The sequence below is a fragment of the Sus scrofa genome, chromosome X (assembly GCF_054392235.1).
Source record: "Sus scrofa isolate SSC_HxYL_T2T_F1_AM1 chromosome X, Sscrofa_HxYL_maternal_Yorkshire_Landrace_v2.0, whole genome shotgun sequence".
NCBI classification, from domain to species: Eukaryota; Metazoa; Chordata; class Mammalia; order Artiodactyla; family Suidae; genus Sus; species Sus scrofa.
The window spans coordinates 112,042,107-112,056,513 of NC_139401.1; the positions used below are offsets into that span (position 1 = coordinate 112,042,107).

At 42.0% G+C, this 14,407-nt stretch overlaps 1 protein-coding gene across 1 annotated transcript; it reads left to right on the plus strand.

Annotated features, from left to right (window-relative positions):
• The first annotated feature begins 6,531 nt into the window (after positions 1 to 6,531).
• LOC102165297 (uncharacterized) lies at positions 6,532 to 9,589 on the plus strand. The gene is made up of 2 exons (XM_013986405.3): positions 6,532 to 8,752; positions 9,041 to 9,589. The coding sequence occupies exon 1, from the start codon at positions 6,787 to 6,789 to the stop codon at positions 8,740 to 8,742; it is 1,956 nt and encodes a 651-aa protein (XP_013841859.3). The 5' UTR covers positions 6,532 to 6,786; the 3' UTR covers positions 8,743 to 8,752; positions 9,041 to 9,589.
• The last annotated feature ends 4,818 nt before the right edge of the window (positions 9,590 to 14,407 follow it).

The following is a 14,407-nucleotide window of genomic DNA, read 5'->3' on the forward strand; positions in this document are numbered from 1 at the left end:
GCATTCCCAGGTCTGGGGTGGCTTCCCAGGTGGCATTTGCCAAAAGCACTTAAAGACAAAAGTATTGGCCAAAGCAGCTTGGGGCAAGGGATAATAGGACAAGCAAGATCAAAAAGCCCGGTAAGAAAGAGTTTGGGAAAGGAGATCTATGGGGAAATAAGAGTTTTTAAAATCTTAAAAGGGGTTTGAGAAGGCCATGCATATGACCAAGACTGAATACATGTTCAGAAAAGGCCTAATCTGAGGAGTTCCCGTCGTGGCATAGTGGTTAACGAATCCGACTAGGAACCATGAGGTTGCGGGTTCGATTCCTGGCCTTGCTCAGTGGGTTAAGGATCTGGCATTGCCGTGAGCTGTGGTGTAGGTCGCAGATGTGGCTCGGATCTGGCATTGCTGGGGCTGTGGCGTGGGCTGACGGCTATAGCTCCAATTGGACCCCTAGCCTGAGAACCTCTATATGCCGCAAGTGCAGCACTAAAAAGACAAAAAGACAAAAAAGAAAAGAAGAAAAAGCCTAATCTTCGGAGAAGATCCTAAACTGTCACCGCTAGCTAACCTTCAGGTGTTGCACAAGCAGGGAGTAAAGGCGAGGTCAGTGTTGAAAATGGCCTGGCTAAGCATCAAGGGAGTGTCCCAATTCATAATCTTCAAAGATTGGGGGGAGTTTTTAAATTCTTCTAGGAGTTACCTGGTGGCCTAGCAGTTAAGGATCCAGCATTGTCACTGCTGTGGCTCAGGTTTTATCCCTGGTCCAGGAACTTCTGCATGCTATGGGCATGGCCAAAAAATTTTTTTTCTTCTAAAAAATATTATGGAGCTTTTGGTGTTTATACATACTTGGTCAATACACTAGCTGACCACTAATGGAACAGAGACTTTGGTGGCCACATATAATTAAATAATATAAATTTTACAAAGATAATGTAGAAAAGTAACTAAAATGACAATAACCCAAGACAATAAACAACAACAGATAAAACAAAAAAATTGAGTTGTTTTGTATATGGGCTGAGGGAATAGTCTACTTTCATTCTTTTACATGTGTATATCCAGTTATCTCCAAACTATTTGTTGAAGAGACTATTTATTCTTTTCTCATTGGATGTCCTTGTCAAAAATCAATTGACTATAGATGATGGATTTATTTCTGGACTCTGAATTCTATCCCATTGATCTGCATGTCTATCTTTATGCCAGTATCACTGTTTTAGTACTCTAACCTTGTAAGTTTTGGAATCAGGAAACCTGAGTCCAACAACTTTATTCTTCTTTTTAAAGACTGTTTTGGCTATTAGGGTCCCTTGCCATTCCATGTAATTTTAGGATCAGCTTTTACATTTTTACAAAACAAAAGCTGTTAGGGTTTTAATGGGCATTGCATTCAAGCTGTAGATCATTTTGAGAGAATTTCCATCTTAACGATATGACACCTTCCATTTCAAGAACATGAGATGTCTTTACATTTCTTTAGGTTGTCTTCATGTTTAGCAATATTTTGTCGTTTTCAGTATATGCCTTGCACCTCTTTGGTTAAATTTATTCCTATACATGTTATTCTTTTGATGCTATTGAAAGTGAAATTATTTTCTGGAAGTGGAATTGTTCACTGCTAATGTACAGAAATACAACTGATTTTTGCATGTTGATCCTGTACCCTGCCACTGTGTTGAAATTGTTTATTAGTTTTATTAACTTCCTTGTGGATTCTTTGGGAATTTATATATATAGGATCATGTCTTCTATAAAGAGAAACAGTTTTAACTTATTCCTTTCCAATTTGAATGTTTTCTTTTTCTTGCCAAATTGCTCTGGCTAGAAGTTCCAGAACAAGGTTGAAGAGCAATGGTGTGAGTGGCAGTCTAACCTCTTTCTTTCTTTATTTTTCTTTTCTTTTTTTTTTTTTTTTTTTTTGGCTTTCCCAGGCTAGGGGTCAAATCGGAGCTGCAGCTGCCAGCCTACGCCAGAGCCTCAGCAATGCCAGATCTGAGCCGCATCTGCAACCTACACCACAGCTCATGGCAACACCGGATCCTCAACACTGAGCGAGGCCAGGGATCGAACCCGCAACCTCATGGTTCCTAGTCAGATTCGTTTCCACTGTGCCATGATGGGAACTCCCTAATCTGTTTCTGATATTGGGAGGGAAGCTTTGAGTCTTTCACCACTGAGTACAATGTTAGCTGTGGTTTGTCATAACTACTCTTTATCAGGTTGAGGACATGCCTTTCAATTTAATTTTTTGAATTTTTTTTTTCTCATGGAAGTGTATTGCACTTTTTCAAAAGTTTTTTGGTATCAGATGATTATATGAGTTTTCCCCTTCATTCTAGTAATATAGTATATTACACCAATTGATTTTAATTTATTGAGCCATCCTTGTTTTTCCTGAGATAAATCCCATTTAGTCATGTTTTATAATTCTTTTAATATGCTGCTGGATTCCATTTGCTGATACTTGGTTGAGAAGTTTTTTGGTTTTTGTTTTTGACTTACATTTTTTAAATTATAGTTGATTTACTATGTTGTGCCAATTTCTGCTGTACAGAAAAGTGACCCAGTGAATATATATATATATTCATATATATATATATATTTTTTTCTTTTCCATCATGGTCTACCCCAGGAGATTGGATATAGTTCCCTATGATATACAATAGGACCTTGTTGTTTATCCATTCTAAATAGTTTGCATCTACTAACCCCAAACTCCCAGTCCATCTCCCTCCCTCCCTCTTTCCCCTTAGCAACCACAAGTCTGTTCTCTATGTGAGTCTGTTTCTGTTTTGCACATAGGTTTATTTGTGTCATATTTTAGATCCCATATATGTGATATCACATTGCATTTGTCTTTCTCTCTGACTTACTTCATTTAGTATGACAATCTCTAGTTGCATCTATGTTGCTGTGAATGGCATTGTTTCATTCATTTTTATGGCTAAGCAGTATTCCATTACATGTATATATCACATCTTAATCCATTCATCTGTTGATGGACATTTAGTAGTTTCCATGTCTTGGCTATTGTGAACAATGCTGCTATGAACATAGAGGTGCTTGTATCTCCCCCGCCCCCTTTTCAGCCACACCCGTGGCATATGGAAGTTCCTGGGCCAGGGATTGAATCCGAGCTGAATCCGTGACCTACATCACAGCTGCAGCAACGCCAGATCCTTAACCCACTGTGCCAGGCTAGGGATATAACCTGAAAAGCCACAGAGACAAGTTGAATAATTAACCATTTGCACCACAGAAGGAACTTCTGAATCTTTTTGAATTGTAGTTTTGTCTGGATGTATGCCCAGGAGTGGGATTGCTAGATCATACGGTAATTCTATTTTTAGTTTTCTGAGGAAGCTCCATAATATTTTCCATCATGGTTGTACCAATTTACATTCCCACCAACAGTATAGGAGGGTTACCTTTTCTGGTTGAGAAGTTTTACATCTATATAATTATAAAGGATATTGATATAGTTTTCTATTCTTGTGCTATCTTTGGCTTTGATAACAACATAATACTAGTCTCAGGTAATGAGTTAGAAAGTGTTCCCTCTTCTTATATGTTTAGAAGAGGCTGAGAAAGATTTCTGTTAATCATTAAATATTTGGTAGAATTCACCAGGGACACTGTTTGATTCTGGGCTTTTTTGTGTTGGCAGGTTTTTGATTATTCCATTTCAGTATTTTTATAGGTCTGTTCAGATTTTATATTTCTTCTGTAATATGTTTTGGTAGTTTGTGTGTTTCTAGGAATATGTCCATTTCACCTAGGTATATAATCAGTTGGCATACAATTGTTCACAGTACTCTCTTATAATCCTTTTTACTTCTGTAAGGTTGGTAGTAAAGGTCCCACATTCATTCCAGGTTTTAGTAATTTGAATCTTTTTTTCTTGAACAATCTATTTAAATTTGTAAAATTTGTTTATCTTTTCAAAGAATCGTTTATTGTATCATTTATTTTTTTAATCTTTTTTCTCTTCTCTATTTTGTTTATCTCCATTTTAATTTTTATTTACTTTTTTTCTGTTTGCCTTAATTTTTATTTCCTTTTTTTCTGCTTGCCTTAATTTTCTCTCCTTTTTCTAATTCCTTAAGATGCACTAGTTAGGTTATTAATTTGTTTTGTTTCTTTTTTTAAATGTAGGCATTTTTAACTATAAATTTCCCTGACCACTGTTTTCACTGAATCCTATTAGTTTTGGTAATGTATTTTTGCTCTCATTAATTGCGACATATTTTCTAATTTCCCTTCTGATTTTTTTCTTTGACCCAATGGTTATTTGGTAGTGTTATTTAATTTTCACATATTTGTATATTTTGCAAATTTCCTTCTATTTCTGATTTCCAATTTCATTCCATTGTGGTCAGAGGACATACTTAGTATGATTTCAATCTTTGTAAATTTATTGAGAATTGTTTTCTGGCTGAACAAATAGTTTATCCTGTAAAACTTTTATGTGTATTTGAGAAGAATATGTAGTATGCTATTTTGGAGTTGACTGTTCTAATGATGTTTGTTAGGTCTATTTGGTTTGTAGTGTTGCTCAAGTCTTGTATTTCCTTCTTGATCTTTTATCAAGTCTTTCTATCAATTATTGAAAATGGAGTGTTGACGTCTTCAAATATTACTGTAGGACTATCTCTATATCCACTCAATTCTGTCTACTTTTGGCATGTATTTTGGGTGTCTGTTGTTAGGTGCATATATAAGTTAAACATATTTTTGTAATTGAAATATCTTGATGGATTAATCCTTCAAAAATTTAAACATTTATTGTAGTTGATTTAAACTGTTATATTAATTTCAAGTATACAGCAAAGCGATTCAGTTTTTTTTTTCATATTCTTTTCCATTTTAGGTTATTATAAGATATTGAATATAGTTCCCTGTGTTATACAGTAAATCATTGTTGTTTATTTTATGTATGGTAGTGAGTATCTGTTAATCCCATACTCCTAATTTATCCTTCCTCACCACTGCCTTTCCTCTTTGGTAACCATAAGTTGTTTTCTATGTGGATTGACCCTTTTTTTTTCTTTTTAGGGCCGCACCTGTGGTATATAGAAGTTCCCAGGCTAGGAGTCTAATCGGAGCTGCAGCTGCTGGCCTATACCACAGCCACAGCAATGTGGGATCTGAGCTGCATCTGTGACCTACACCACAGTTCATGGTAACACCAGATCCTTAATCCACTAAGTAAGGCCAGGGATTGAACCCACATCCTCATGGATACTAGTCGGGTTCATTACTGCTGAGCCACAATGGGAACTCCTGGATTGACCCTTTTAAAACATTACATAATATCCTCTTTTTTAATCTTAACAATTTTTGTCTTATTTTTGTCTGATATTTGGAGACCCACTCTAGGTCTCAATTAGCTACTGTTAGCACAGAATAGCCTTTTCTATCTTTTTATTTGCAACTAATTCATGTCTTTGAATCTAAAATGAACTATCTTGTAGACAGCATATATTTGGATCATGTTTTTGAAAAAAGTATCCATTCTGCCAATCTTTGCCTGTTAATTGGAGTTTAATTTATTTGCATTTAATATAATTACTAATAAGGAAGGACTTCTAACATTTTGCTATTTGTTTTCTAATGTCATATCTTTCCCCCACCATTCTTTACTGCCTTTTTCTGTGTTTCGATGATTTTTTTTTTTTTTTGGTAATATACCATTTGGACTTCCTTCTCATTTCCTTTTCTGTATATTTTTTAGTTATTTTCTTAGTGGTTGCTCTGGGGATTACAACTAACATGTTAATTTATAACAGTATATTTTGGATTAATACAATCTCAACAGTATACAAAAATCTTTGCCCCTATATAGCTCCACCTCCCTTATGTCGTTATTGCCACAAATTTGTGTGCCCATGAATACTGACTGGTATTGATTTATGCAGCCATCTTTTAAATCCTATATTAAAAAAAGAGTCACAAAATACAGTGATACTGTCTTTTCTATTTACTTACATGGTTACCTTTAGCATATGCTTTATTTCTTTGTGTAGATTCCAGTTACCATTTAGGGCAGCCTGAAGAACGCCTTTAGCATTTCTCTTAGGGAAAACCCAGATCACGAGAGAAGCATTTCATCTAAAAGAGGAAGACAGACACCCTCTGAGAACACAATTGATTGGGTAAACATGAGAGTGAATTTATAGGGAGAGTTCAGGGAATTTCGCTCAGTCTCTGGATTTTCTTGATGACAAGGATTCTAAGTTCACCTGTATAGCATGCTGACAAGTTTGCAGATAGTGGAACTGAATGTATTAAAGGCATCTAAGAACTATGGGAGGGGGGAGCTGAGCCAAGAGTAGAACTGCACCCACCTATGCAGCTCCACTCAGTTGCCATGTTATGGATTATTTCTCAAGTTCTTGGAAACAGTAAAGCCTTCTGGAGGCTCACTGCGGTGCTGGTGCAGCTTCTGCCAGTTCGTCCGGTAGATGGGGCTCTGGCAGGGAGGCTGGTCCCAGCAGGCTTTGCGGGGTTACTCAGAACTTGCCTGTGACGTGTCACGCTGTCGTCCTCGACGTCGTCGTCAGCGGCGGCGGCCCAGTTGAGGTTGGCGTGGCGAGGGGAGACTTGCTTTACACTCTGTAGTGGAAGTGGGGTTGTGAGGAACGAGAAAGACCGAGGAGAAGGCTGGGACTGGGCTGGGACTGAAGCAGGACTGAGCCGGGAGGTGAAGAGCGGCCGGTGGCGGCCGCCGCCTTTAGCAGCTGCAGCGGCAGGGTTGGCGTCTCCTCTGAGGAGATCGGTTGTCTAGGCCGCGCCATGGCCGTGGACTTTGGGGACCAAGCCAGCGGGTTCCGCCACAACGAGGTGATCAGGTTCATCAACAATGAGGTCCTTATGAATGGGGGCGGCCCCGATTTCTATGTGGCCTTCCGCTCAAAGCCCTGGAGTGAGGTAGAGGATCGGCTTCGGGTCATCGTGGCTGACCCGCAGGTGCCGCACTCCATCAAGAGGGCCTGTGCCTGGAGTGCGCTGGCCTTGAGCGTGCGTTTGGGCGCGAGGCAGCGGGAGCAGCAGGTGAGCCAGATCCGGCGGCTTCAAGAGCAGTTAGAGGAGCGCGAGATGGCTTCCTGGGCTCTGGCCTCCGAGCTACAGCGCCTGCGTGACGAGCGGGAGGAGGTAGTCACGCAGCTGCGATTCACACAGGCCGCCCTGCAGCAGGCGCTGAATGAGTATGACGTGCTTCGTGGGCAACTGCTCCAGGTGGAGAGATTGGCCCAGGTCGCCCCACAAGCCCAAGATATGGTGCCTTGTCCTCGAGCCGAGCAGCTTGGGGCTGCAGCGTGGCCCCTGAACGCAGAGCAGCAGAGAGATGAGGTGGCCATGGGGGTGCATGGCAGGCTATATTTTGAGGCCCAGATGCCAGCCCCGGCAGCTGTGTTTTATGGGCCAGGACCCCTGAGTCCCTGGGCCCAGGCCATGCAACCCCCCCTGCTGATGCCGATGCCATACCCATTTCCATTCCACGCACCATTCCCAATGGGATTCCCATTCTTGGCACCTATGCCACCACCAGCAGTCATGGAAGCAGAAGCTGCAGATGTCCCACCTCAGATGCCTCCTCTAGCGATTTACCCACCTGGCCCGGGGGCTGCTGTGAGCTTCCAGGAGGAGACAGCCACACTGGGAAACCAGCAGAGCTGCAGCCAGGGGGAAGATTCTGCGACCCTCCAGGGTACAGTCCCCTTAGGGGATATCAGCGGCCTTAGCCAGAAAGAATGTCTAGCGAGGCCCCAGGGCATGGTCCCCCTTGGGGGTAGTTGGAACCACAGCCGGGATGGAGGTCTAGATGGGTCACAGGGGATGGTCCCTCTTGGGGGCAGTTGGAACCACAGCCAGGATGGAGGTCCAGAGAGGCCCCAGGGGATGGTCCTTTTGGGGGCCAGTGGGAGCTCCGGCCAGGAAGAAGTTCCCCAAAGACCCCAGGGGACTGTTCCCCTGGGGGGCAGCAGAAGCCAGAGCCAGGAGGGAGATCTAGGGAGGCCCCAGGGGACTGTCCCCCTAGGGGACAGTAGAAGTCACAAGCAGGAAGATCCAGAGAGGTCTCAGAGGACTGTCCCCCTGGAGGTCAGCAGAAGCCAGAGCCAGGAAGAAAGTCCACACAGGCTCCAGGGGATGGAGGGCAGCAGAGGCCAGAGCCAGGAAGGAAGTCCACAGAGGCCCCAGGGGATGGAGGGCAGCAGAGGCCAGAGCCAGGAAGGAAGTCCACAGAGGCCCCAGGGGATGGAGGGCAGCAGAGGCCAGAGCCAGGAAGGAGGTCCACAGAGGCCCCAGGGGATGGAGGGCAGCAGAGGCCAGAGCCAGGAAGGAGGTCCGCAGAGACCCCAGGGGATGGAGGGCAGCAGAGGCCAGAGCCAGGAAGGAGGTCCATGGAGACCCCAGGGGATGCCTCCCATGGGGTCCAACAGGAGACAGGGCCACGAAGGAGGTCCAGAGAGGCCCCAGGCAACCGCCCAGGTGGATAGCTGGAGCCATGTTGGAAGAGAGAACCCAAAGAAACAACAGCCTCAGGGGCAGAAGACCAAGCAGCTAAAAGGGAAAAGGGCCTCAGAATCATACCACCAGGAGCAATCTGCTTCAGGCTGCAGTTCAGTGCATTGGGACTGCCCATGGTGTAAAGCAATGAATTTTCCCTGGCGCAAGGCCTGCTATAAATGCAAGAGAGTCTGCATGGCCATTGAGAGTGGAGGCCCTGACCCAGGACAAAGTGACTAATTTCAGGAAGGTAAGTAAGAATTGGAAATACTCCGAAGAAAAACCGATGTCCTCATACCCCTCTTTGGATCAAAAAGTAACTTACTCATTTCACAGAAAATTTGAAACCAAAATTATATAGAAAATTAAATAATCCATTATCCCATTACCCAAATAATAGCTATTTATCATTGTGGATACACATACACATACAAACACATATGTATTTATTTTTTTATTTACTTGAATAAAGAGGGACTGCTTTGAGTATCACACTTACTCTTTAAGGAATTTCTCATAATTGCATTTATGTTCACAGGTGCTGGATTCTGGATGGCCAATACTCATTGGCTGACTCCCTGGAGAAGCTGAAGTCAAGACTTTTTTTCTTCTTTTCACTCCTTTCTGTTTTCTTATTCCTTTGTTTTCCTGAAAAAGCCATATCTTTGGCTGGGAGCAGCCATGTGTTTTTAGTTATAAGCTATACTGAATTTTAGGAGTACTGTTTTCCTTGAAAATGCTATTGTTCCTTTGTATACTACTGCAGTGTTCATGTTTGCTTCTTGTTTTTAAGTTTCGTAGGTGAGCATAGTCTTTATTTTTTTTTTTCTCTGAGCCCCATGGAATTTGCTTGTTGCTGAAGAATCTGAATCTATCCCATTAGAGGATCTCCCAAGAGCCTAAAGAAACCACACCTTGTTTCTGACTGACTTGCACCACAGGGAGACTCCACCGCCCCCCCCCCACTCCCCACCCCCACTCCCCACCCCCTGCCACTGGCTGGAGCCAAGAAGAGGGACATCAGGGAAGAAGAGATGCCTTGGCACTTGGGGGGGAAGGAGGGCAAAATAAATTTGTTAAGATTTAATTTCTCCATTGGGACAAGGAATTAATTCATGAGAGTTGGGGTTGCAGCGTTAAATTGTATAGATGATAGCAAATTTGACAAATTTCATCTTATTCATTAGTATATGTTAGGAGCTCGACTTACACATTAATATCTGGTGCACACATTATAATCTGATTTGGCGAGTTTGGTTAGATAACAGGACAGCCTAGTTTGGGATACACATTATATCAGGAGTAACTTATTTGCCTTGCATGTACTGTGGCGTTTGGGTATACCCAATTAAAATAACATCCAGATGTTTCTGCAGTTCCGGGGACAGTTTCAAAGAGACTTCCGTGAAGGGACTTTATTGCCCAACTGCTCATCTCATTGGTCCCAGGTGAGACAAATGAGCAGTGGCAAAGATCGGGAAAGCGGCCTCTCAAAATTGTAGGCAGCACTTTTCTTTCTTTTTTTTTTTTTTTTTTTTTGTCTTTTTGCCTTTCCTAGGGCCACTCCCGCGGCAAATAGAGGTTCCCAGGCTAGGGGTTGAATTGGAGCTGTAGCCACCGGCCTATGCCAGAGCCACAGCCACACCAGATCTGAGCCTCGTCTGCGACCTACACCACAGCTCACGGCAATGCTGAATCATTAACCCACTGAGCAAGGCCAGGAGTCGAACCCGAAACCTCATGGTTCCTAGTTGGATTCGTTAACCACTGCGCCACGACGGGAACTCTGGCAGCACTTTTCTGATATGCTCCTGATTTCCTCCCTTGAGAGGGACAGCTAGTTTCCTGGTTTCCTGAAAGACCACCAGGCGGCTGTCTTAAAGAAGGACCATGCTTGCCGGAGTGTTGGCTACACACTCGAGCCCTCAGCCTCAGGCCGCCCCCTTCCCAAATCCCTTTCTAGTCAGTGGATGAAGAACAAAATGGATTCCAAGGACAGACATCGTGCTATGGATGGCGATTCTCTTGGGAGGACTGATTGGATTAAAAATAGAACTAGACCAGGACAACCACTACTGACAATGCCCCTGGGCCATCTCTTCCACTTGGTGTGTTGTCTGCCAGCTTCTCAGAGGCAAGTGGAACCCAGGGGGTGGGAAGTCAGATCAGCCTCCAGTCTGAATAAAAGGTGTTTTTGCATTCCCCCAGGAGATCCCAACTCACCAAGCTCAACCTTTGTCAGAGGTTTTTTTTTTTTTTTTTGTCTTTTTGTCTTTGTTGTTGTTGTTGTTGTTGCTATTTCTTGGGCCGCTCCCGCGGCATATGGAGGTTCCCAGGCTAGGGGTTGAATCGGAGCTGTAGCCACCGGCCTACGCCAGAGCACAGCAACGCGGGATCCGAGCCGCATCTGCAACCTACACCACAGCTCGCGGCAACGCCGGATCGTTAACCCACTGAGCAAGGGCAGGGACCGAACCTGCAACCTCATGGTTCCTAGTCGGATTCCTTAACCACTGCGCCACGACGGGAACTCCAGAATTGATGTTTTTAAAATCATGGTACTAAATTTATGACAGAGTGGCAATGAAATACATAATTTCTTTATTTCGGGCTTTGTAAAACCTTAACATCGAATAGTAGCAGGTTCTTACTATGTGGTGCAGGCATTGTCTGCAGTGCTTTTGAGTGGTTACTTCAGTTCTAGTGTGTGACAGAGTGATTGCATCCATTGGCACTAAGCCATACAGAAACCTGAAGATACTGAACAGCCGTGTGACTTTAGGAGGTTGCTGTTGAACAGATTTTTTTCATTCGGTACTTAAGACAAATGTTCAGGACCATGATGAAATAGTGCAGGAAGTACTGCTGCACTGGGTATCAATACCTGTAGGGGATCTAGGACAATTCCTTGGATACAACTCCCTATTTGGTTTACTGCTGGAAGCATTCTATTGAATGGACCTCAGAATCCTCCAGAATCCTCCAGTAGGTCAGATCCTGGCCCATCTAGCCCAACTTCTCCAGGGCTTAAAACAATTGTAGAGAAGCATATAAGTTTAGAGGTAAGAACTGCGAAAAGGAATCTCTAGCTTTTTATTACTTTACAGATCAAGCAAACAGCACGCGTAGAAAGAAGGCTTCCTACATGGTGGGCACAGTGTTAGACTCTGGAAGTGATCATTATTGCCTTCAGTGATCCCCTGTTCTGTTAGAATAAATAAGACAAATATACACCAAACATCAGTTATTAACCTTTTCTTCAATTGTTCCAACATATTTTCTGGCCTGTGGATGTCGGTTTTCAAAGGATTCTGGGTCTCATATGGCATTATTTCATAAATGATTATTTTTTCAGTTGAAATTAAAGATGCCTGTATATCTATAAAGTTTCCTCACACATGTTGATATAATTCCAACTCAGAGCAATCACTTGCCCTTGAAGTTTAGAATTTTTGTGAGGATTCAATGAATGTTATTATTACTATTATTATTATATGTAGCCTAATCATAGGCAAATGGACCACTTTACTAGGCTCTTTGTAATACTGACAGTACCTCAGAATCCTCCTTACTGCCTTCGTAAACTTCTATGAACTTTTGGAACACAAGTCAGGAACAAGTTGTATAGAAAGCTGGTGGTTTTACTGCATATTAAATACCAGTAAGTGCTAAAGGAGTTTAGAGCTATCCAAGTTCAGTGTGGACCATTTTGGTTTGCAAAGCTCCTGTGATAGCCAGATGGTTGCACATGGTGCCACCACTTGATGAAAAAGTTACTAGAAAAGTTGACTTCATTTTACTTCAAAATAACATGCTGTATTACAGTTTCAGTTGTGACATTCTACAGCTTTTTGTTTTTATGTTTATATCTACTATTTTAGGTTTTATTCTTCATTCTGCACTACATTACAAAAATAATTGCACACAAGGCAGAAACTTGTGATTGCTTTTCTGGTAGGCAGCATTAAACCATACTCCAGTGTTTATAAAATGATGACAAAGAGCTCTCTGAGGGTTTTGTCTGTAAGTAAAAGTTTTAAGATATTTAATCTCATCTGTTTTTTTGTTTGATATATATTTACTTTGATCATTTCAGTGAGCCATATTGGTTCCAGGAAAGAAAAGGACTGAGCAAGTACTGAAAATTTCATGCCTTTACCACTACGATTCCTGATATTGTCTAGACAGTTCTGAAATTCCGAACATATATGACCTGCTTTGTAAAAGACTCTTACTATTGAACTCCCAGCTGATCGATGTTTCTAACATTTTTTCATGAAATATTTATTTCTGAGAAGGAAAAGAAAAATGATGCCAGTGTTGCATCTGTAACTACAAAATGCATTTAGAAATCCACCATTAGCTATTTTGCTTGCTGGGTTATAATATTTCATTTGTATTTACAAAGCTGCCTAGGGAAACATTTATATAGTCCATTTCATTCTATTCCTTTGCCAAATTTTGGTGTTCGTGGTGTATAGATCAAAGCGGTCATCCGTGTTTCAAAACATTAGAGATTTCCTAAAAAATGTTCAGGCAAAAAAAATGTGTGGACAAAACAGTCTCTTGGACTTTAATCTTTTAGTTTAAGCATTAGCGGTAGAACTTTGTTTTTGCGCTTCCAAGAAAGAGAACAGATTTTTAGGAGGAAAGCTGGAGACTTCCTTACAGAGAAATGATATTTTCTTGTACTGATATCATACCCAGAGTGCCCCCACCCAGGATTGAGGGAGGTAGAAAGAAAATTCAGTCATGATCCAAAGGCAATGGGGTCGATGAGACCAAAAGGTCTACATGATGATTTATTTGTCTGTCAGGTGCTGAGGTGTGGGATGTGAAGAGTTGTTTCTATAAACCAAAATGAGGCAGACCACAGGATAGACGTTGGCAAACAATGAGTGTGAAAGAAGTCAATGTCAGAAAGGATATACTCTTTGAGGCAAATAAGAAGCTATACCCTGCAGAGGGTTCTCTCTACCAAAGGAAAGAGGAAGGGGAAAGCAAGAGAGCTGTAATTAGGTGCAGATGCTGTGTTAGGATTTGGGTGTGTAAAGAGGAATGCGACAGCATCCCTGTCTTCCAGGAGTTCACAGACTAGTAGGAAAAAGAAACTTTGAGTGTCTTTTAATTTCCAGGCACATCACACATGTCATTTCATTTTATCTTCTCGGGGGAAGATAAGTAAAAAGTGGTTAGGAGTGGCCTTCATTTGGTCTAGAAAAAGAATTTGGTGATAAGACTTTAACTGTGTATCCAGGTCCACCCAGTATAGAAGATGCCCAGAATACTTAAGAGAACAAACTACTCAATGTTCTATAACTTTGCACGGATAAGCTGATGATGCAGATTATAGACCTTAAAGCCCCGGGCGAATAGACCGTGACTCTGTAAGAGCCTTCTAAGGCTTTACTAACCAAAGAAGCCCGGGATAAAACAGTTTGTCTGATCTCATAAGACACATATAGAGACACAAATATACTACAAGTCTGGGCATGGGAACATTTGACACCTGAGAAGTGTGAGAAGAATATTCTAGAAGTCAAAATTACAGTTGCTAGATAGGAAACTGAAGCCCGACCAATCTGACACAATGTTGGGAGGCAGAAGAGGATATGATGAAATGCACAGGCTCTGAAGTCAGCAGCTGGTGTTCAAATATGGGGCCTGACACCAACCAAGGTTGTGAAACCTTGAGTGGGCTGCCTAGGTTCTCTGAGTTTTGGCTTCCTTGTTGGTAATGGGGATAATAATAGTATTTGCTTCATAAGGTTATTGATATAAATAAATGAGATAATGTATGCAAAGTGCTTAGCAGGTATGCCTGGAGTGTAGTAGTCAGTTAACAAATAGTAGCTATTATTCCAAGAATAAAACCTTGGAAGCAGGCAGAGTTTCAGCTAGAATT